Genomic DNA, 24,821 nt, shown 5'->3' with positions numbered 1-24,821 from the left:
TTACGGTATAATTTGCTTGCAAAAAATGCTCGCAAGACCACGCAGCAGCGAGTGCGTATCTGTTTTACCACATAGCATTTTGAGCATACTATATATAGCTAAGAACTTCCCATTACATCTAGTTTTGCCCAACCAATTAAAAGTCAGGAAGATCATTGAACAAAATAACTATTGTCAGTTAAAAATGATAAAGGAAAATTTGGTAGAAGTTTAAAAGGAGCCACCAATGTTTGCACTTTAATATTATAAGACAGTATGGTTTACAAGAAACATTCCATTACTTTAACAAGTGCTTAGTGTAACTAATAGGGCATAGACAAAGGACATAGAAAAAGAGAACACAAAAAATGAGCTTAAACAACTTAGTTCAACTTTGTCATCAGCCGAAGTCGTTAGGGAGTCGTACGAGAGAAAGTATCACGCATGAAGTGAAGTGAACTGAAGTGAATATCAAACTGAAACTCTAACTACGCCGCCATCCTTGAAGCCAGTACGAAGCTTGTTTTTCTGAGTTTTTAAAAGTTCCATAAAATTATTTTAGAAAATCAACACCAATATACATAAAATACAGTAGCGCAAATTGCAATGAAAAGTTAACAATACAAAATTTGATAATCAACCTAAAAACTCAGATAGAAATACATCATAACTGGCTTTAAACTAGCATTAGAGTAAGCGTTCCAGTTTATATAGAGTAAATACAGTTTACTGATGGAGTCAAGTTAAGTCAACTTTTCTTGAGAAGCGATTTCGTTTAGTTAAGCAAGATTTTTGCGTTCGACAAGACACGAATCACACATTCTATCAGCTCATAAGATACACGTTTCTTACTTCCTTCATTTATGACAATTTTTCAGCAATCTTTAGTTATGGCAAAAACTGACGAGAAAGTGAACATTAACGCATCTCCCTCGCGCTTCACAGTTCCAATGTGTGTCTTCATCAAAAGTGAATGTATATTAGTGCATAATAAAGTTTCTAAGACCTCTAACCTGTTTTGTAAAGTGTCAACAATTTCCACCAACCCAGAAGTACCATATCTGCTTGCGTACAAAGACAAAAATACCAACAGACCTTCATACAAAAAAAAAGAAAATTAACAAGCTCTATCATAGTTTTTCAATTAATAATACCAACATAGGCTAATAAGTACTTCGTGTATTTTACAATCATCCAGGTACAGTAGAGGGAAAGAAAGTTAATTATCTCGATATGATATACTTTTTTGTATAGACCAGGGGTCTCCAAACTACGGCCCGCGGGCCAGATGCGGCCCGTTGAGCCTCTCAATCCGGCCCGCAGAGGCACTTAAGAAAAAATAATAATATTATTAAACAAAATAAACTTTGTGCAGAAAGTTCACGTTATGTCGCAAGCCAACTAGCAAGAGTGGCTTACGTTAATTTTTCTCCCAACTTCCTACTTTCGTTTCAAGCACATTGCGAAATTTAAAAAGCTGAAGGATAACGTGGAAATTTTTTATATTCTTCGGCCCTCAACATGCTGGATGAAAGTTCATGTGGCCCTCTGGCTGTAAAGTTTGGAGACCCCTGGTATAGACTAAAGAGTTTAATCGATCAAACAAGTTTGACGCTGGTAAGAAAACGACGCATATCTGCATGCATAGATGTGTAGCCGACATATAGCTCTTTCGTCGATAGTTATAAATACATCCTCGTAGGAGCCGATAACTGGAAAGCTAGGTTGACTCGCTGTTACAAATTCTAGGTTTTTATCGTGATTTTCATCAAAAAATTGCTTGCCGAATCCCAAATACACACATACATTTTCTTCGCTCTTTCCTCAGGAGGGAGTGGGAAATTGTGAAATTTTCGGAAAAGCGATCAATCTCGGTAAATCTCAGAGGCAAAGGACGAAATCCGCCATTTTTATGGCGTCATCAGATATCTAAGGCCGCGCTTGAGATAGCCGCTCCAGTTATTATAGAACTCAATGGTAAAAACATTTTGAAGCAATAAATCACGTGATTGCAAACAAAGAATATGAAGAGAAAGTAGTTTGAAAGAGGATCTAATCGGGTGGGAGCAAAGAAATCTAATAAAATACGTTTGAGTGATGCAGATAATGAGATAAAGAAAGTTATGAGGAAATTTGGCAGATCATTACCAGTGTTAGCTCAACAAAAACACACTTTATCTGCACCTGAAATGGATGAGGAATTATTATTTTGCCTTAGTTTAGCACCCTGGTTGAGACGTCTGAGTCCCCAACAAAAAGCTACTGCACGAAATGCTATAGAAACCTGTTCTTCAAAAATTGAATTTTCGCTTGTATCTCATGGTTACCCTCCCTCTAACATACACACAGTTGTACGTAACTGTTCTTCTGCCAAACAACCAAGAATACTATTAGATGTATGTTTTGAGAACTCTTATTGCGTTTTTTTGAGACATGAAAATTTTAAATTGATTTTACAATAAGAATGCAAGGTTGGTCTTTTCCTGTTCTTTCCCCCTTCTAGATTGCCTCCGATGATGGAAACTGCTCACCCACACTGGTAATGTGCTTACATTGCCATGAAACACTTCCTTCTTGCCTAACAAAATAGTTTATAAATTTCTTTCTCAATTCATGTGAAAGTTGTATAGATCGGACATTACAAAAACTTCAATACTTCGAGAATGAAAAGAGGTAAGCACAAACTGTTTTAGAAAATACACTGTCATTTTCAAAGTTCTGTTAAATGAAACTATAATTTAAGTAGTAAAATTTTTAAGTCATATTTAGTAAAAATATGTAAATATAGTAAAAATACAGTAATACCATATAAATACTATATAAATAATACTATATAAAAATATAGTAAAATTTTAAGTCACAGCAAAGACGAGAAAGAAAGCCAGCTTGTTTCAGGTCAAATAATGCCATATAATAAACCTTTTAATAACCTCGCTTTCTCGGTCTTTACTGAGAAATATCAGACCTCTTTCTTTTTGTACAAACCAGTCAAACCTTGACCAATGGGCTCGGTCTGCACAAAAAAACTTCAGTCCGATTTTTCTCTGTAAAGACCTCATGATTGTTTATTAAGGGCTTAATGGTATGTTTTGACTTAAGAATTACACGTTTTGTTTACGTGTTATTGAATTTATATCATCTGCATCACATATCATCACATCTCCCCTCTTTTTATACTTAATATGTATATGTTCATGTTTCTTGCTTAAGGTATCATAAATAAATCTATACAGTTTGTTGTTTATTTTATAAGGAAAAAAGTTTGTGTTCAGGAATCATAAACACTCAAGTATGCAAGTCCTCTAAGAAGGCGTACTCCGGAGCTGTATTTTGGAGGATATACTACATACGCTCTTCCGGTTCATTACGTTCAGATTGCTGGACACTTATTGGATTAGCTTTCATTGACAGGTTTTCTTGTGGCTGAGAAATGTGCCGCGTACTATTGGCACAAAGAGGAATCTCATTCGTTTCTTCTGCTGATGCATAGTAACGGCTCCATGTGTGGATCCGACAATTTTCGTGACTGATGCACTTTGAGCGCCAAAGGTGCGAACCCTCTAAGGGGTCCGGGGGTAGGCTCTCTAGGAAAATTTTCATTTTTTGATCGTTGGAAACGCAATTTCCTGGATTTTTACGGTATAATTTGCTTGCAAAAAGTGCTCTCAAGACGACGCAGCAGCGAGTGCGTATCTGTTTTACCACATAGCATTTTGAGCATACTATATAAACCAAGCACTTCCCATTACATCAGGGGTGAATTTAGGATTTTACCTAATGCAACGTCATGAAAAGCCGGAGGCGTTTCGCACCTGGGGGAAGTCCGAGGCATTCTTTCCTGAATTTCAGAGCCTTGGAAATGCCACTTTCAGCGTTTTAGAGCAATACAAACTGTATTTTATGGGCATCGTTTTTGCGTAAAAACAACAAATTTTGCTTATGTTTTTTTAAAAAAAACAACTGAAGTGAACAATACTTGAGTGTTTTCCCAAATATTTAGGCTCATTACCATGCCAAATATAAGGCTCATTAGCATGTCTAGAAAAGTAAAATTTCCTTAACAATAATGCTATTCTAAAAAAGATATAGTCTTTAAAAATTTCTACCAAGTTGTTAGGCATAGACCACCCTAGAGACCCATATTCACACCTCTATATAAGGAATTAATTTAGAAATGTTAGGTTTTGTGATGTAGCCATCTCCCTTCTTTAGTATATATTGACTTACAATAACAAAAAGAGATATTACAGATAACTGTTATGATCACATTTAATGTTCAACGTCAATGTCTGTTGTCTACGATCTATCGTACAATGGTTAAACTACTTCTATTTATACAAGATATTACGTATGGATGTATTTGTTTCTTTACTAAATATGGTTAATTTACAATCAACGGAAAGCTATTAGAAACTATAAAAAAAATTGTGATTATTGCACATAAGTATCTCATAAAATAATCATTTAGTTAGTTACACTTGACTTAATTATTTACAATTACAGGAAGAATATGAGAGCATATCTTAACAAGAAATGAGGTACTACAAGGGACAGTTCACAGATGTAGAAAACCTCAGTCTTCAAACCATGCAAGTTTATTGTAGCCCTTTACCCATCTCCACATCAGTGCTAGGAAATTTACCTATGGAGAAAAAACTCAAAATATTTTTCTGCCAAAGGTTGAAACTTGCAATTAAAGACAGCTTGATGTTATTGATTTTTATTAGGCGTTTCACTAGACTATTATCAGTTAGACTACTAGCAATTACCAGTAGCATTGTATTTGCCTATATAAACAGAATGTAACCAACATGCCTTTAATCATACAATTACATGAATGTTAAAATTGTTTCATGTGTCATGCTTACTGGTCAAGCTAAATATCTTTCGTAAAATCAAAACTAGTTTAAATGTAAATCTGAAATAACTTTGTTTAGAAATTATAATAAATGATCATTAGAAAAATTACCTAGTGATCATGAAAAATACTTCACTGTTTTGCCAAATTTCAAGGTTTATCTGCATACCTAGGAACACATTTTAATTTTATAGAAAATGCTTTTCATACATCAATAGCCCTTTAGAATTTATGGCAAACAATCTGGTATGAGCCGTAGATCAACACACATTGACATCTCTACATGAGGTGTTCAGTTAGAAAAGGAGACAATATGTGACATGGGACAACATCTCATTTATGTGAAATACTCTGGTTTAAAACCATTCCAGTCAAATTGTCAAAATAAAAAGCTTCATGGATAAAAAGTCTCATAATCACAGATATAGTAATTATTTCTCATGTAATCAAAATTGGTTTTCTCGAATCTTAAACAATGTGTAGTAAAACTGTCCAATGATTGAATGATCAATGATCATAAACTGAAAAGCCCCAAACATTTGTTTATGATAAAGTAAATAATAGTATGGCACCTTATGGCTACAGATTTTTTGTCCATTGAAATACATTTGAAGGAATGTAGGATTTCGCTGCCATATAACGGCGAAGATTCCCCAAGCACTAAAGAAATCATCGCTAAAAGTCCTTCGGCAACAACAATTTTAGAAGCATCAATCTGCTCACCATAAGTAGTATAGAGACTGCCGGTTCTTGCGCAACCCCAGTCTGGGAGGCTGCAAACATAAATCTGAGCGCCCAAGACCTAGTTCGTTTAAACAGTACGAAAAACTGTTTATACATAGGTCCCTACAAAAAATCGCACCGGTTCTGGTGCAACTCACACCTTGAGACCCAGTATACACAAGTCTAAGCACATAGTAAGCACATATCGGCACAAAAATCACAAGTCAGCGAAGGCCAAACCCAGGACAACGGCAAGAGCCAAAGACGGCCGGCCCACCCCCCGCGCCCGCGTGGCCGGCCGTCGGGGGTCTATTAGTTCTGATGTGATAGTTAGTACTCGTCGAGAGAGTTCCCCTCGAGAACCCAGTCCAAAATGCAGAGGTGGGCATCTACTCGCTTCCTCGCAAGATAACTTGCCGTTGCAGTTCCTTGGGAGCAGCCGGAAGGAGCGGTGAGGCCACCCCTAGATCTCATCACCTCCTCAACTAGCTTTTCTCGGTGCCCAGGCGACTCAAGATGCTTACATAGCCATTCCACATCTCCGCCGCTCTTGTCACACAGGCGGCACGAATTTCATAGCTTTGGCAGCCAACAACGAACGATTATGCCGCCGACCATTGAAATGCTCGGCTAGATTCGTGACGCTCATAGAGCCAGTTTGACATGCCAAACACTCCATACCACTGACACTATTTCATACACACAGTGTTATTCAACTACTGGTTTTCCCTAGCAAATAAAAGAGATGTTCACCGCTGTGATTTGTTATGATCACAGCTTCGATCTGTAGCCCCCGGCGTGGGTCGGGTGATGAAAACTGTCACACCAAGATGATGCAACACTGTCAATGGCACAAAAAGTTTATGTCTAGCGTGAATCGCCATCCGCCACTTGACGCTGGATTTTTTTCAGAGCGTCCATCCGCTCGAGCTGAATACCCTCCTCACGCCTGCTCGCACGTGCAGCGCCCAGCTGTGCTTCTATCTCTCGCGTCTGTTCGCGGAGAGCTCTCTTTGTCTGGCTTCTAATTTAGTCTTTCAACGAAGCGAAGCACTCTGCTTCGTCCAAAACGAGCTGGTACTCACTTTCGCTGCAGTTCCCATCTCGAAGCGCTCGGCTCGTGATCAGCGAGATTGTTCGGAGCACGGTCTCAACGGACGTCCGAATGCGATCGTGTTTTTCAGCTTTCTTCTCCAATCTGCGTCTCACAACCCGACCAGTGAAAGTGGCCGTGCCGCAAACAGCTGCTAGGCCTTCGAGCGCGATCCCGACAAGAATTAAGACGACGGTACTGAGTACGGTCACGCCGCTAACAGCACTACCCACAGTGATAGCAGACAGGGCATTGCCCGCGCCGTCTAACCCGTTCACTGCTCTTTTGTACTTTTTGTAGAGCGTTTGGTGGGCTTCCATTTCCGCGTGCAAGCGAGCTTCAACCTCTGAAATCTTCTGTAATCGGTACGTATTTCTGGCATCGCTCGCAGTAGGCAGCGTATGATAGAGAGGCGCCGTCGACACCGGAGGTGAAGAAGGGGGCGCGGAGGGCTAACACGAGGTCATACTGTTCCAATAGCAATGTCACTATAAAACCAACGGTAGCGTCTGTTGAAGAAAAGCCAATAACAGCACCCGCGTCAACCTCAAATGCAAAGTCGAAACCTGTGAAGGCTAAAACCTGCCCACGTGGCTTGTGCACTTCGAAAGTTGTCTTCTCGACATCGTTCACGTTCAGCCGCACTGTCGCAACATCGTATACAGCAGCCGCGATCCCCATGCGAAGCACTCGACTCGAGCTGAGAACCGGGCCAAGCGGAGACCATCTGTCAGCCCCCCTCTCCGCCTGCAGAGAAATACGCGTAGGAGGATGTCCTACTCTCCTCACAGCGCAATCGGAACGACGATACTCAATTCGCTTGGCGGCCTGAGCTTGGGTGAGAACGGTCTCCAGCTGCGTACGGGTGGGGCGGTCAAAAGCGTATTCCCATACAGAGATCGAGCTAGGTGGATCTCGCTCGGCATCGTATTGGCAGCGGAAGCGCTTGAAATTCGTCACAGGAGGTTTCCTTGCTTGGAGCCAAATCTCGACTGCTTGGGTCATACACATATCTAACGCCATGCTGATGATATGTATCAGGGGAACTCAAGACAATACATCCTATAGGTACGTCTCCAATTGTATCCGTACGTTCCCCGGTTGTACGAGACTTCCCGCGGGACCGTGGTATAGCGAGTGAGAAGAGAGGTGCCTTCACCCCGCCAGAAGAAATGGAAGTTCCAACACCAAGCCTCTCGCTCATGATACCACTCGTTTTCAGCCCGCTCAATCCATAGATTTTGAATCTGTATGTTGCCATTCTTCAGATTTGCACCCTCCCAAAACCGCGCCACCACAATGTCCCGTCGTAGGAGATCAGGCAGCGTAGCAGTAGCAAATTTTCGGTAAACCACCCAAACGGTCATCCAGGCCATGGAGGTCGAGCTTGTTTACCTTCAGCTGCGCGACAGTATGAGAGAGAGTGCCCTTAGTATCCTCATTCCCAATTTTTGTTTTGTTTTGCACCACATCATCCTGCAAACGAGCAACCTGCTCCTCCAATCACTGATCACCGAAGCAGACGCCGTCTTATCCCAAGTGGTCGTCCAAAATGCCATGTCCATAAAACATACAAACAAGGCCTCGAGCGTTCAATATATCAATACACTTGCTAGTGATACGGCTCCTGTTAATGAGGAGCGCATTAATAAAGGCGGCGTCGCAAGTCATCTTACCTCTGACGCCTCCAGGCATAAAATGACGATCATAATTTTTAATTTTGCTCTCGGGTGTTTTGGAGTAGTTCTCAAGCAAGGCCGTCAAATCACCGAACTTCTGCCCTGACTCCGGGACCGCAAGAGCATGCTGTTTGATCTCCTGCAACTTCTGCCTCGCAAGGCGAAACTGGGGATGACCGAAGTCGACTACGGCGTTAGCGACCACCTCAAAGGGATACCTGCTGAAGAAATATTGGTTTACGATGTTCACAAGCACGCGATAGTCAGCCACGATAGCAAGACGCATCATCCTGATCCGCCTGAGGCTCCCTGAGATCTGCTTCAAATCCTTGAGGGTTTTCCGTAAACAATTGTACCAGCTGCGCACGCGAATATATTCCATTTTCTTCAAACATAGGCGAAAAAATCTGGTGATATCCCTCCTGAACTTCTTTCTCTAATTCTTGCTCAGATTTTTTCTGGTAATGACGGAGAAAGCAAAGCTTTCACTAAAAGTCAACCGCAATAGATTTTTCGTCGCAATAATAGACAAATCGCTGATTGGTGCAGTCCATAGCGAGGATCGGGCGCTCGCAGCGGGTCAAGAGTTTCTCCTACAGTTTGAAGATGATAGTCGGTTTATTGCTCGTGCCGCCGAAGAGCGAATTAAGAAGCCGCTTCACGTTCGACTTATCCGTGAATCGGAAGAGATAGACAAAGTTTGTGTTACCCTTCATGTCCTTTATGTTGTCGAAGCTCTGGGAGAGGAAGAAGACGTTCAATTTCAGATGATGGCTATATATTGTAAAGAACTTATAGAGGCATCCCCCTCTGCGTTCCGCATTTGAGATTCATGACGTGGATGTCGTCGATGATGACGTAGGACTCCGGTTCTATACTCGTATCCTCGATCGATTCAGGCATGCCGGAATAATGCTTCAAGACCGTGTTAGGTTGGGTATATTGATCAGCGGAGGTGTTCGAAATGACGTACAGCCTTTTCGGACGAACGTGAACAAGGAGCCGTTTCATGAAGAAACTCTTGCCCATATTGCTCTGACCCAAGAGCAAAACATTCTGAGTGAAGGCAGAAGATTGTCAAACCATTCTTTTTTGTGAAATTCAAGCACTGGGATAACGGGGTATTTTCCCCCACCAGTGCTAGTATCGCGTGCGATAACACTTGGAAGAGCAGGAGGCGCGGGCGCCTATGATGGCGTCGGGACGAGTGACCCGGGGAACAACAGCCGAAAATCCATTTCGGAAAGATATGCACCGCTCTAAATGTTGAACGACTGGCCGATGTGGGCGCTCGTCGGGGTCGAGGACACGGCCCGTAAGGCGTGAGAGACGCTGTTGCTGATGGGCTGATGGAAACGTGAAGCCGCCTCGGGCGCCGAAGCAAGGACATTGGGTGCCAAACTTGTGGCTGACGATTTCAACCTAGAAATGGCTCTCGATTTTGCACGATTCGCTGCTCTCTTGCCCGTGGTCTTTGAAGCATCCAGGAGCATGCTCTTGACTTCATCCAAACTGCTACTCTTCGCTCACCCCGTGGCCTTCCGTCGTGTCCCTGCAGTTCTTCTAGGCGTTGCGCGCTTCGACGCCCCCGTCTTCCGTCTTGTTGTCGTCCTTGGCGCTGCGCGTGCTCTTCGAACCGTTCCCGTCGTCTTGCGAGTCTTTCCAGCCCTCAATCTTTTTTCAGCACCGCCCGTCGTCTGCTCGCGGGATGGCACATATTCCACGTGGTAGTCGTCGGAGGGGTGAGACATGTTGCCGTTAAGAATACCCGCGCCGACGATACTATTAACGACGTTGTCCCCCAGCGAGCCAAGCGCACCGATGGCGAAGGGGATAGCGGCATTCTTCGCGTAAGGGGCCATCCTGGTGACGGCTCCCAATAGCCTTGAGGGGAAAGCCAATCCCCAGCAGATCATGATTGCAGTATGCCGTTCAGGTGGGGGCGTTTTCATTTGGTTGGCTATCCGGTCTCCCGCCCCCTTTCCCATCAGCATGGGGAGCAGGCTCAACCCTTCCAGCGCCCAAGGATAGCCTCCACGTTAAATCAGCATTTGTGACTTGATCTGGTCGCTTTTACTGGAAGTGATTACTTGCAAAATGTCTCTTGGTTATTTTGTAATCAATTGTAGAGGGCGACCAAGTCGTTTTTAGTGCATAAAAATGCTCAAAAGAAGATTTTGAGAATTTTAAAGGCTAAATTACAAAAAAACTCTGCTTCATAAATATTTCTGCTGTACAGCGAGCTAAGTAGTCATTGTGTTCAATTGTAAATAGACTGCACAAATTCTTGGGTGCATGTTGGAATAGCAATGAAGTACTACGGTATATCAATAAAGAGGGTGTTTAACAATTTTTCTAACAGCCACACAAATGCCTAAACGCAGAACACCTAAAGTGTCCATTGTGTTGTTTTCAGCTGCGCGCTACCCTCGTTAACATCTTACATATACATTTACAACTGAAACTTTACGTTATAAATGTTCTAGTAGTAGCCGTCTATAAATTCTAATTAACAAAACAATAGATGTTCATCTAAATCCCTTTTTGACATGTAGATGGAGACTGTAATTGATGATCAGATCGAAATAATTCCCCATCTAACTAAATTCATAACAAATTCGTCATTTCAACATTTTCTAAAAAAGTTGATTGATGTCAAATCATCAGAACAAAAACTTGTTGAAAAAATTTGAAAATTGCCAATTATTTTGCAGCTGTATTAGAAAGATTTTGCAACTATAAACTTGCAATTAAAGTTTTTAAAGACATGACAGAAATTCAGAGTAAAGAGTTAGGTGTTAATCTTATATAGTAATGTTTCAAAAGCGTACAACAAGCTAGCTGTATTGCTTTCGAAGAATGGAGAATACGAAGAAGCAAAAAATTTGTGTGAAGAAGCCATTGAAATTGGGCCTGACCATGTCAATATTGCAGCAATTTACGACAATTTGGGTGTTGTTTACACGAAAATGATAGAGTATGAAAAAGCAAAAGATTTGTATAAACGAGCGATAAAATCAAACAAAACATGCTGGACCTGACTATGTCAATATTGAGTTCACGTACAGCAATCTGGGTGTGGTTTACAGTGATATGGGTGAGTACGAAACAGAAAACGGTTTGTATGAACGAGCGATGGAAATTCAAACAAAATTATTTGGACCAGACCATGTTAACATTACGATAACGTACAAAAATCTAGGTTTGGTATACAGCGATATAGGATAGGACGAAAAAGCAAAAGACTTTTGTGAACGAGCAATGAAAGTTCAAACAAAAGCATTTCGAGCTGATCATGTTAATATTGCAACAACGTACAAAAATCTGGGTTTAGTTTACATAAATATAGGAGAGTACGAAAAAGCAAAAGATTTTAATGAACGAGATATAGAAATTGAATTAAAAGCATTTGGACAGGACCATGTTGAAATTGCGACAACGTACAAAAGTCTGGGTTTAGTTTGCAGTAAAATGAGAGTGCAGAAAAAAGCAATATTCGCATGAGTGAGTGATAGACATTTAAAAAAAGCATTTGGACTGACCATGTTAATATTGCAGCAACGTAAAACAACCAGGTTTAGTTTACAGAGATATGGGAGAGTATGAAAAAGCAAAAGATTTCTATGACTGGAGTGTGAATATTAAAACGAAAGCATTAGTACATGAACATGTTAATACTGAGGCAATATAATAATCAAGGTTCAGTTTACAGAAAAATGGGAAACTATGAAAAAGCTAATTTTTTATGAACAAGAAATAGAAATCCAATATTGCTGAGTCGTACAACAATTTGGGTTTAGTTTAGTGAAATGGGAGAAAACAAAAAAGCAAATGATTTGTATGAAGGAGCGATAGAAATTCAAAAAAAAAAAGATTTAGACCTGAACATGTTAATATTGCGACAACATACATTAATCTTGGTTTTGTTTATCATAAAATGGGCGAGTACGAAAAAACAAGATTTATAGAGTACTGTTTAAATAGCTGTACGTAAGCATTAAGGTGATTCATTAAATTGTCTATGCACAAGTAACATTACAATATCCTGCAATTGATTGTTTTAAATTTTATCAAAGATTTTCCTGCACAGTCATCTCATGTACGATGGTGGTGTTATCTCTGTGATCCCAATGTTGAGCGAAAATTTTAATAACTAATGGAAATCATCAAGCATTATACACAATAACTTCATTGGGTTAAAAAAATAAGATAAACTGTTTTAGCGATTCTTAGAAGTTTTCTTCCTGTCTCTCTGATCACATTCACTGTAAAGAACGCAATGGTTATCTCGAGCACATCTTGTTAAACATACATATCTTGCGTCAAGTTTTTTTTCATGACTACATAGCATTCTTTTTTTCAGTTTCCATCACTTTCTCCTTACATCACGATTTAGGACAGTTCAATTACACTCTCGTTTGCCATCACTTTGCAATCTCTTAATTGTCACAGCCGATCTTTTAGATTACATCATTTAAATAAAATGTTATCTACCTGCATGTGTGTTTATTCCACTCTTCTTTTTGCTCACTTTATGTTCCTGCTTCTCCAATAAAGGTATTCACTGTAACCATTTCCATTCTTTTTGCCAAAGGTTTCACGAACTATCCGTCTATCACGGGTAGTGTTTGTATTAAGACCGATGAGCTTGTTACTTTATGTTAATTGTGTTTATCAAAAGTCATAAGACAATGAACGTCATGGGTAATGCATTATCTATAACTGCGGTCACTGCCAGTCTAATGTAACCATCAGCACTATGAGGTCACAGTTAGCATTATGTTGAAGTCAGCACAAATCACTGCCCTCTTTGTTCTAAGGATACTCTGTAATCCTATATTTAGCTCACCACAAATTTTGCTTTTCAATTGCACATCTTACTTGTATGGCATAAGCACTTATATACTACATTTAAAACGACCTCTTCAATTTCTGAAATAACTCTTCATTCAAGTTAAGTTCTCCATCACTTCTGTTCCTTTGATCTTTAATCTCTCATGTAAAAAGTTCCTTTGATCTTTAATCTCTCATGAAAAAAGGTTCCTTTGATCTTTAATCTTTCGTGTAAAAAGATTCCTTTGATCTTTAACTTCTCCACCTCTTGAAAATTTTTGAGTTGCTCTTCATCCAAGATAAGTTCTTCATCTCCTCTCTTTCTCGCCTGAACCCGCAAGATCTCTGTATTTTTCCGTTCGCACAATGTCTACCAACACTCTAGCTTTTTTCGTAGTTCCGTGATCCAAGTGTTAACTCTTACAGCTCAACTTTTGCTTTTTCTCTTCTCTTCCTCGTGCCGATATTTTATCAATTTGTTATTTGACCAACAGTAATAATTTCCAGCTGCAGGGTAAAAGCAATTATAGAAATTACAGAAATTATTCACATAACTACCTGTTAAGTGTTTTTACCTGATTGCTCTATTTTGACGCAACACTTTGCATACGCAATGATACAAAACGATTCTCGAGGCTTGGAAAAAATATTTTCTTTAAAAATTGTTTCATATTTGAAAGATTTGTGTAAGATGAAAGATAATGATAAAATTATTCCATGACCGAAACGAATTGTGGTTCATTACTGGTACCGGTTTAACTTTATTCAAGTCTGTAGAGCGATTGATGTTTCTTTAGTCATATAATGTAAATTCAAAAAAATATACATGGGGTTTCTTACTCGATTCCGAAGTTAAGATGGCAGTTTTCATACTTTAGTTAAGCGCAATGTTTATAGACTTCCGGTTGTGATGCATTACTATTGTCGTGATAAACTTGAATGAAATACAATCATGGGGCAGTCAAAACATTAAAAATAACTTGGAATTTATTGTAGGTGAACTTAATCATTGCATATAGACTCCAGTTAATCATTTTTATGTTGGCTTTCAGAGAGATGCATTGATAGCGTTTGTTCTTATGTCTATGTATAACTTGCAGTTGTATTTTTGAAATCATGACGTACGCAAAGGTCCTAGATAAAAATTAGCTCCGGCTCTAAAACACAATCGTATGAAAAGAACAAAATATTTTTACCAAGTCAAAGACCGAAACGAACTGGTACCGGTTTATGCAGAGGGTGAAAATATTTCACATTTTTCGTCCTTTTTGTAATAGTTCTAGGAAAATGGCAGCGAAAGAAGACATTTGTTATGTTTGAAAACATATATATATTTGCGCTTTTATTTTTGCTTTACATCCGATCGCGTTTTCTCTCTGTTTTTTTTTTCTGTAAATATTTCATATTATATTTATTTTTATTTTTAGTTAACACAGGTCCTTGATTGATAGCAAAATATTTCTTTTTCAGACCAAACAAACCTGTATAAAAAGATGTTACTATTATTATTATTATTATCTAGCATTGAAAATGAGCAACAGACATTGACCATGAAAATGAATGAAGTACGTAGTATATTGAAAAATTATTAGTGAAGTTTATCATTGAGTGTACAATAAAATTATTCATTAATTTTCGCATGTACTTTCAAATTTAAAATGATATAAATGCTTGATATTAACTTTTTACATTTAATATTTTGCATTACTTTGAAGTACTCGTGTCTAAGTAGCGATTCCGATCTAATCATGACGTCATGGGTACCAAAAAAATTAGCTACGACTCTCAAACACAATAGTGTGAACAAAATATTTCCACTAGAAAATCAAACACCGAAACGAACTGGTACCAGTTTGATCTCGTTCCACTCTATATAAGAGCAATCTTGTTGCAACTTTATGCAGATGATATAAATTTCAAGAAATATACATTTCTCAAGTCTTTTCTTGATTCCCAAGAAAAAAGATGAAGTTTTTCATACTGCTGTTTATCATGATATTTTTCAAGCAGTCTTATCAGTCTCCAGCTTGCTATGCGCCCGTTGGTCAATATTGTCCTTCCATAGATAATTCGACATATTTCTTAAAGTGTGGCAAAGGAAAATATCAAGACGAAACAGGTCAAACATTTTGTAAATCGTGTAAGGTTGGAGAGTACAATATTCAAATTGGTCAGTCAAAATGCAACATTTGTCCAATTGGTCATTCTTGTCTTTGGAACGACAAATCACCAGTAAACTGTCGTGATGGACAGTATCAAGATCAAAAAGGAAAAACATTTTGTGAAGCCTGCCCAATTGGTAAAGTTTGTTCTACAACCGGAATTGTAACTCTTAAAAAGGACACCCGGGGAATAATACCCGACAAACTGCCGGTAATTCGCAGAGCTGCGAAGTATTCACGCGAGGCCTACAAAGAGTTAAATCCTGATGAATCAAAATTGATGGATAAGACTAGGATAAAAGGCTTTGTAAAGTACAAAGGAAATGAAATTGTTGTATCTTTTCAGGGTTCTAAATACAAGATTGACTGGTGGAGGGATTTGAAGATCCTAAAAAAGACATATCTGGGCTGCCCGAATTGCAAAGTACACTCTGGATTCTTTCAGTATTATAACCTCCTGGAAACACAAATGTTTGAAAAAGTTAAAGCTTTATCTGACAAGCATCCCGGCTCTAAAATCATTGTCACCGGTCATTCACTTGGAGGAGCAATTGCGACTTTAGCAGCAGTTGATTTGGTCAATGCTAAACATACTGTTGATTTAATAACCTTTGGCTCACCTAGAGTTGGTAACAAAGAATTTGCACAATATATCGATACTACTGTAAAAGGATTGGATCTTAGAGTGACATACAAGGGAGACCCTGTAACGGACCTTCCTCCAAAAATTATTGGATATAGGCATGTGGGGCAAGAAATTCATTGCTTTGGTCATGGCCAATGCGAGGAATTTCTTCCAAATCAAGATCCCAGTCATAATGATAGAAAACTGAAATCTTTTAAGGATCATTCTATGAATAATTATTTTACAATATAAAAAAATGAAGTCATCTTAAATGGATTAAGATGAAAGAATTATACGTCAGAACCTTGAGTAAAAGTTGAGTTTGATTATAGTTTGTTATTTACGGTAATATTAAAATGCTTGAATGATTGATCATTGCCTATACCAAAATATATAACTCTCTGACACAGTTCAAACGATGCTTTATTGCTTCCAACAACTATACTGCTGTTGATTATTAACAATCATCTATATATAGCTACGAATTTCTGCACAAAGCCTGACAAAAAAAAAACATTTGACAAAAATTGCACACTTACCGACATAGATAAACAGTTTTATCGGCAGCTTGTTTCCACAAAAGAACGAAAGCGTCCGTATTTCTACGAGTACGTGTGTGCAATAAAACGCTGGGGGCGCTGGCTCGATAGCGCTATGTACTGGATAGCAAATAAGCATCTAAGATGAGAAAAATTTCTTTGTCGCAACGAAAATATAAACAATTTTTTACAAGTTTGAAAATTTTACTATTCAATGCATGACGCTATCCAAGTTCGTGCAACCAGCCTCTGGTCTTTACCATTGATGCAAGTGACCATTTCACACAAACTTCTATCGGTGAATAGCTACTAATTTTGCGACCTTTCATCAAATTCTCTCGAAAATGTGCTCAAAATTGTCGCTCTTTCATTCTTTCTCTTATAATATACTTGATCTGATGGATCTTGAAACAATACTATGGCAAGAACTGTGAAAAATTCAATTGGAAATTCGGATGGAATATTAAAACTGCAAACATGTTTTTTATAACTAGTCAGAAAATTATATAATGACCACTTTATGACTTCATATTTCTGCACCTGAAGCATAATCATCTATCAGAGAACGCATCACTGAGACGAAACGAAGGAAGATGAAAGTGCAAACAAGAAGAATCGTGGAGGTGAAACACAAACGACTTTTTGAGGAATATTGACAATAGAAGTACGAAGCAAACAGTCCACACCAGAAAAGTCTCGATAATATCTTCCTTACTGAAATGATTGCATATATGATATGCAACTAAAATCATTCGCGACTGATTAGAGATTCAACAAATTTGTTGTTTTGCTGTAGCTAACTAGCCCAAGAACCTTCACACAAAAGTGAAGAAACTACCAAAAAACTTTGAAGAAGTAAGAGCAATCGCAAAGATTAAGAAGTTTTTGAAGCGTTCATAAATCTCAACTGTTTTTGCCTAAAATAACCATAATGAGAATGACGTACATGCCATTTCCTCAATCTGAACAAAAGTTCTGAAATTGAGATCTCTCCCCTGAAATGGTAGTGTCAATTACTGAGAAACTTACCATGCACTATATCCGGTTAAATGTCAATTTTGCATAAATCAACAAATATTCTTGGCATAGATTGAGTTTTCATATTTTCAAAAAAAAAATCAAATAAGATGAAAAATACTACCTAAAACTCACTCTAATCATGCATTATTTGAAAGCCAGTTTATGTAAACATACGATAGTTTATGCTGACACAGTTTTTGCACATAGCTAGTTTTGCTGACATACGATGGACTATATTTTATCTACCCCAGTCCTCCAACCAAAACATGATTTCAGCAATATTTTGCTGTCTTCTATGCTTTTTGTCTGTCGAGTCTCACAAACATTCGTCGATTCTTGTAGATTTTTATGATTATTGATAACACTATAGCATTTTGACCAAGTTTCGTCATATTTTGATGCAGTGCAGTGTCTTTTATCAGAGATATTTTTCACACGACATTCTGTAAATATTAGAGTGATTTAACAAACACAACGTTTCGTATAAGACGCCGTGAAAGTGGCGTGACATGCGCCTTTTACTTCCGCTTCAATCTATCTCGACGACAACGTGAAACATACAATTTGACATCGTAACGACGACGGCTGAAACAAACATAATTTTTAGTCAAAAATAAGGAAATATCCTTGATATTTGCATGTTAAAAGATTATATAGGCCTACATATATTCATTTGAGAAAAAATTGCAGATATTTTTTTTCCAAAATCGAAAAAACAAACAAACAAATAAACCACGCGAGGTCTGCTCTAAATTCGGGGGTTTCCTCGGAGTCAAAGCAATTTTAGTTACAAACCGTATTTCGATGATTTTGTTTTTAATTATAATTTTATTGAAATGACTATACTGCAGTATATTTTTGATACCAAAAAACTAGTTTAAAATGATCGGAAGACGCGATCCAGCAGGAAAAATGCCGAAATGAATGAAACTTGTTTCATACTATCGTTTGACGAAGTCCTACACAAAAGGTTTGCTAAATCATAAATACGTTAAGACGTGGTGGCGTCCTAGACCCAGATTCCTAACAAAAATTTGGTGACGTCTTAGCGCCTGTTTATATGGAGCCGAGTTACCCGGCTAAGCGAGTTACTCGCTCAACCGGGTTAGATAAAGTGATCTGTTTATATGGCACCGGATAACTCGGCTAGTATTCCGTTCATTTGTCTTGAAGTTTGGCTATGCTAACTTCGAGTAAAGACGCGAGATTTTAAAAAGCCTCACAGTTTCGCAGCAAAAATGGAATGGGTGAATACAAAATTGAAAATTATGACATGTGTATGTTTTTGTATTATAATAATGCAAGTACAAGGGCTGTCAAGCATCAGAAGAAAGGCGGACTGTGGAAGCCAAACAGAAACGTGAGCTGCGGAAATCAAGAGCAGCCAGTGCTTCAACATCAGATGCATCTCTGGTTTGCCCTTCGTGTTCGAGAATATTCCGTGCCAAGATTGGGCTCATTAGCCACCTTAGAACTCATCGTACCCAGTCTTCTAGTACTTGAGTTAACTTGTCAAGGTCATCATCGCTTGCGATGGACGGACAACAACAACAAGGCTTAGTACGCATGCGTACCAACAGAGCCAATTTTCTCGCCTCGCCGAGTTACCCGGCAAATGCGTTTATATGGAAAAATTCATCCCGCCTAGCCGGGTAACTCGCTTGCACAGTTACTCAGATGTGTCATATAAACGATTCACCAAGAAATGCATTCATTTTATATAAGGGCGGAGTTACCTGGCTTGGCGAGTAACTCACTCAGCCGGGTAACTCGGCTCCATATAAACAGGCCCTTAGACGAAACGTCGTGTTGGCTAAATCACTCTATTGCTGCCATTGCAATGTGTTGTCGCTTCTCTGCTCGATAAATCACGCTTCTCGAACTTCATATGTATTCAAATTGCAGTAGTTAAAGCTGAGCAGAATATACAGTCAAGTCCCACCCAAAAAATTAAAAAGATAGTGGTACCAGTAAGGAAAAAACCTCCCAATGCACATTTAGAATTGAAGTTAACACATTACTAAAAATAACATGTACGTCACGTGTGATCTTTGAGAAATACTCGAGTGAGAAACATGGCGGGGGGAAAATGTAATTTACAAAGGGTTTGTTTTCTTCTACAAAAATTCATAAATTACAAACGTTTGTCTGTGTAAGACATTCTTTTCCTTGACTCCGATTGTTTGCTACACAATTTGCTTTAATATACTTTGCACTACGAAAAAAGTTATTTTCCAATGCGTGTATCTAAAGTTATTTTCCAATGCGTGTAACTGCAAACCGTTTTCGGCAAAAATTGGACAAAGGATATTGAATCAGCATATTTCAATTTTTGCTTCTTTAAAGTCGGTTATCGAAATTCTGACCATCTTATCCTTGTTTTTTTTTCAAAAAGAAGAATTAAAACTGCTTTTGAAGTCAGTTTAAATTTTTGTTTTTGTCGATGCGATCAATCACAAGAACAGAATTCAATGCTCTACTTCCGTTTCTATTTTCAATTTCACAGGAAATGAATGTAGTTTTAGTTATTTTTTGAAAGGATTGGAACTTAAATAAATTTGAGAATTATTCAAATTTAAAAATTTGAGTCTTTAACAGTTTTTCAGGTTTTCACAAAATTTCAACGCAACATTGCAGCTGTGATTGTGACTAAAACACCACACGAGTACATACGAATACATACAAGTACATACGACTGACATATGAGTACATACGAATGACTTACGACTCTATACTGGTCATAAATGAGAAATAACACAATTTCTTCAATAATACATTGATATTTGCGTTCACTTTTCCTTGTATTTGTCTGGACTCTGGGGCGACCATTTAATGGATTTAAATGCTGAAAAGGTATTTTACTTTCATACTACATTCATTTGTATGTTTCAGTTGAATTTGTTATACGTATTTTGTCGATGCGACTTGCCAGTATTTGAGCGCTTTTTGACACACTTTCACCTAGGAAATACATATTTATGAAAGCGATTAAATATACAAGGTATAAATAATGCTTTGAAAACGTGCTATATGAAATAAATGTACATTATATATATTTGAATTAAATGAGAGTTGCACTGTAATACGTATATGTGTCATATTATGTGTACAATTTCAGCCTACTTTTAATGTTTTTAAAGTTCTAGCTGATGTAATTCAGTCTTTTAACAGCAAAATCAGTATCTTAAACACTCTAAAAAGAGGCTGGATGTGAGCTGATGTGCAATCTGATTCATTCCTTACTATACTACCTCATATTTCTTTGGTAGAATAAATAAAATAAATGCAACATTTGAGGAGTAAATCCACAACAATTAACTATATTACAGGTACATCTAATTGCTATTTTTGTCCAAGATTTTTAACTTATTGATATATTAATAAAAGATTACAAAGTGTGTACCATGCCTAACAGTTCTCAGAATAACTGCTCAATATTTTTTGTACGGGAGTTTACTTTATGGCAACTACAGCGCAAGACTACCGTTGACACATTTAAACCGTTTAATAGATTAAAACGTAGCGCACAACAGACACCTAATTTAACTGAAACATACAAATGAATGTGCAAATAAAATACCTTTTCAGCAATTAAATTTATCAAATGGTTGCCTCTGAGTCCAGACAACTACAAGCAAAAGTGAATGCAATTATCAATGTATTATTGAAGAAATTGTGCTATTTCTCATTTGTGACCAGTATATAGTCGTATGTCACTCGATGTACTCGTATGTACTCGTATGTCAGTCGTATGTACTCGTATGTCACTCGTATGTACTTGTATGTACTCGTATGTCACTCGTATGTACTCGTATGTAATCGCGTGGTTTTTTAGTCACGATCTGCAGCTGCTACTAATAGAGGCTGTTTTAATTTTTCATTTTGTATAATTTTATTTATTTTATTTTTGGAGTTTTTCAACATTTTTACCATTATTTTATAATTCACATACCAATAACAGTAGAAATAAGGAGCTACAATCATTCCATCCTTGTGCCGCTTTTATATTGATGATGGAAAACTCATTTCCAATTAAGGTACAAAATTTCCTTCACATGACCAAATTTCCGTCTATTTAAACGATGTATGTAATGAAAAGTTACCTTGACAACTGAAGCAAACCCTCTTTTTATTCCATGCATCTGAAAAACGTCAAATTCATTCTGAACTCTTGAATTTACCACAGCGTAGCTGAAAGGAATAGGCATCAAATCAGGATACTCATCTCCATAATCACCGCCATTTTTATTTATCCCCTGATCTTTTCCATCGTCAAACTTATCTGAAGTAATGTATTGCTTAAAACGGGCAAAATGGGATTTGGAGAAATAAAGGGATGTCCAAGAGGCCCTGTGCTAAACATTGGTTACTGTTACCGATATAGACATGTATACAGAGTATATGACATTGAAAAATCTGTAACTATTAATTCTTCATTACTTTATGGCTAGTTTTCTGGAACATACAAATGAGTTACCAATATCTCAACGAGTTGATAGTATACCAATGAGACTTAAATAACTAAGCAATGAGTTCTTGCTAACAATCTATTTTTTGTCTACTCCACACAAAAATATTATTGCACAATCATAAATTATTAATTTCATTATTTCACAAAGAGCAAATTCATAAAATATTTTTAATAAAATTGAATATTCATCATGACACACTGCTCATTTGTGCAGCTGCACACAAACAAAATTGGGATTTTTGTATTATCTTGGACATATGTTAGATAAGAGACATGTTAAAGATGTTAAGGTTGTTTGAATTATTCACACCACAATGCTAAGTTCGAGAAAGCTTTGCTTTTTGAGACAGAAGAATGTAGTTTTTTTCGAGACAGAAGAATGCAGATCAACCTAAACAAGCAGAAATAGAACTTAATCAATGCGTTATATTGGACTGTTTTATTCCATAACTCTGTTCAGTCTGTTCAGGAAATACATTACTCTGCATCTATTAGACCAATTTCTTGGATCAAATATTGGTAAGTGTGGGCACACCAAACACAATGCAGTTATATTAACCGTAAATACAGGGAAGTTACATTAACCATAAATACAGGGAAGTTACGCCAATGTTAGAAAATAGGTCAGATATACCAACGAATACAGGACAGCTACACTAATATTAAACTACTGGGAATAATTATACACAGAAATTTACATAATTTAATGATGTTGAAAACAAAAGCAACTTTTTTGCCATTTAAGTAAGGGATTTTTTTTGTTTTTTTTTTACGTAAAACAAATAGATTGCATTTAACGTTGTCTGCTCTGTTGTAGATATAAGGGTATGATGTCATTTGTGATAAGAACAATAAGTGTCTGCTTGTGGCCATACCAGTGTATCTATAACTGAACGGACAACGGTTGAATGTAATCTAGTTGCTAATTTTCACCCAATCCAAGCAGCAATCTTAATAACGATTAGAAATCATAAAACATTGTATACAGTAATTTTATTAGGTTTCAACATTCGTATAAGCTGTTTCAGCGACCCTTACCAGTTTTCTACCTGTCTCCCTGATCACTGCAGTTGTAGTCTAGGTCACCTCATGCAGACTTGTTCAACAAGAATTTGTTTCACTGTCTCATCTTTTCCCTAATGACTACATAGCACTCTTTTCAGGGTCCAGCACTTTTTCCCATGGACGGATTTTCATGGGATGGTGCCAAACCCCAAACATCAGATTTTACCCACTCCTCCCTTAAATAAATTGCTCACCCCTTCATGAAACTATTTTAAACTTCTTTATTTTCAGCGAAATAAACCTTAGTACGGTTTCTGGGCAATGTTTCAACTGTCTACACTACCTTCGGTGGTTACACCACCCAACTGCTCTAAATTCTAGACCCTTACTTTGTTTGAAGTACCTTCCTTACCAGCTCAACCCCCCTAAAATTTTTAGCACTACCCATGTGAAAAACATGAAATCTGCTTTGTCCACACACAGCCTTTCAGAACTGATTAATTACAAATCAAATTAGGGAAGTATGGAGGATATAATTTCTTCTAAAATTCTTTGATATTTGAAAGACTTTACAAGATAATATAAACTTATATGATAAAATTAATCGATGACCGTAATGAACTGGTACCGGTGTGGCAGGAAATCCCCCTCCCCAAAAATTTGTCTTCCTCGGGCCATTCTTCATTGGAAAATGTCCCCCTCTTCGGAGATTTGTCTCCCTTACAAACTTTTAATTTCATTTTGAAAAACGGTGAAACTTTTCAGTTTTAAAACAAGATCGCAAATGACTTAAGATAGTACAATCTATTCAGATCTATAAATCAGGTGGAATTTTATAAGACAAGTCAGAATAAGCATTACCCAAGCATTACATCATCATAACATCATGCCTTATCACGCGTAACAAGTAACTAGTATTTTTCACGCGTCTAAACAAAGAACAGGAAGTAATAAAACAAATGACCATGACAAACAATTCGCAAACACAAAAGCGCAAAGGATTAAATGACGCACAGATTTCACTCAAACGTTGATTCACAAACACAAGATCCCTCGGCGTTCCCTCGTCTTTAAATAACGGCTTCAGTATACACGAACAGACTAATTTGGCCCGGGGCGGCAATTTTTTGAGGGGGGCAGGGCATATTCCTGTGACACCGGTTAGACTTAAATCATTCCAGTCCATAGAGCATTTGCTGTTACTTTATGCAGGAGGGGGAAAACTTTACCAGTTTTTATACTTTGTAAAATTGTCCGATTTTCTACTTTTATTCTAGGTTTACAGTTGCACTTCTATAACAATACATTTATCCAACCATTAGTTAACATTAACACAACATTACAGCGTTGTTGATCTTGCATGGAAAATGAAATTGAAATATGTCATAGTCAAAGATGCTACATGGAAAGATTGTTGTTGAACTTTATCATTGCGTGTGCAATAAAGTTAATCGTTTTTGCATTTATGGTGGCTTTTAAGAGACGTTATAATGTTTGATATTAAAGCCTGTACTTAACTTTTCACATCGCTTTAATCAAGGTACTTATGTGTAAGTATGCCATTCGAAGTTGCAAAAAAAAAATCATAATGTCACAGGTACCAGAAAAAAATTAGCTCCGGCCCTCAAGCACAGTTGTGTGACCAAAATATTTTTAATAAAGAAGTCAAAAACCGAAACCAACTGGTACCCGTTTGTTTCACACATTTGCTTCGTTCAGGTCTATATAAGAGCGATTGTTTTTAGCTACTTCATGAAGAGGATATAAATTCAAAAACATATTCATTTGGAACGTCTTACTTAAATCCGAAGTAAAAAGATGAAGCTTCTCTTAC

The 24,821-nt window shown here is 37.7% G+C and overlaps 1 protein-coding gene and 1 long non-coding RNA gene across 3 annotated transcripts; one reads left to right on the top strand and one right to left on the bottom strand.

The window, feature by feature from the left end:
- Positions 1–12,243: 12,243 nt before the first annotated feature.
- On the bottom strand, positions 12,244–13,885 carry LOC124451083. The gene is made up of 2 exons (XR_006950335.1): positions 13,741–13,885; positions 12,244–13,672 (listed from the first exon to the last, which is right to left on the bottom strand). It is a non-coding gene; the product is annotated as an uncharacterized LOC124451083 (long non-coding RNA).
- Positions 13,886–15,085: 1,200 nt separating this feature from the next.
- LOC124450806 (lipase-like) lies at positions 15,086–16,368 on the top strand. 2 transcript variants are annotated; one of them, XM_047001457.1, is made up of 2 exons: positions 15,086–15,464; positions 15,674–16,368. In XM_047001457.1, the coding sequence occupies exons 1-2, from the start codon at positions 15,411–15,413 to the stop codon at positions 16,202–16,204; spliced, it is 585 nt and encodes a 194-aa protein (XP_046857413.1). In that variant the 5' UTR covers positions 15,086–15,410; the 3' UTR covers positions 16,205–16,368. The 2 variants fall into 2 exon arrangements, with proteins under 2 accessions (XP_046857413.1, XP_046857412.1); XM_047001456.1 differs by having other exon boundaries at positions 15,086–15,538.
- Positions 16,369–24,821: the final 8,453 nt, after the last annotated feature.

Source organism: Xenia sp. Carnegie-2017, unplaced genomic scaffold, assembly GCF_021976095.1.
Source record: "Xenia sp. Carnegie-2017 unplaced genomic scaffold, XeniaSp_v1 HiC_scaffold_24, whole genome shotgun sequence".
NCBI classification, from domain to species: Eukaryota; Metazoa; Cnidaria; class Anthozoa; order Malacalcyonacea; family Xeniidae; genus Xenia; species Xenia sp. Carnegie-2017.
The sequence above is the reverse complement of the archived record's forward strand: the minus strand, read 5'-3'. Positions and strand labels throughout refer to the sequence as shown.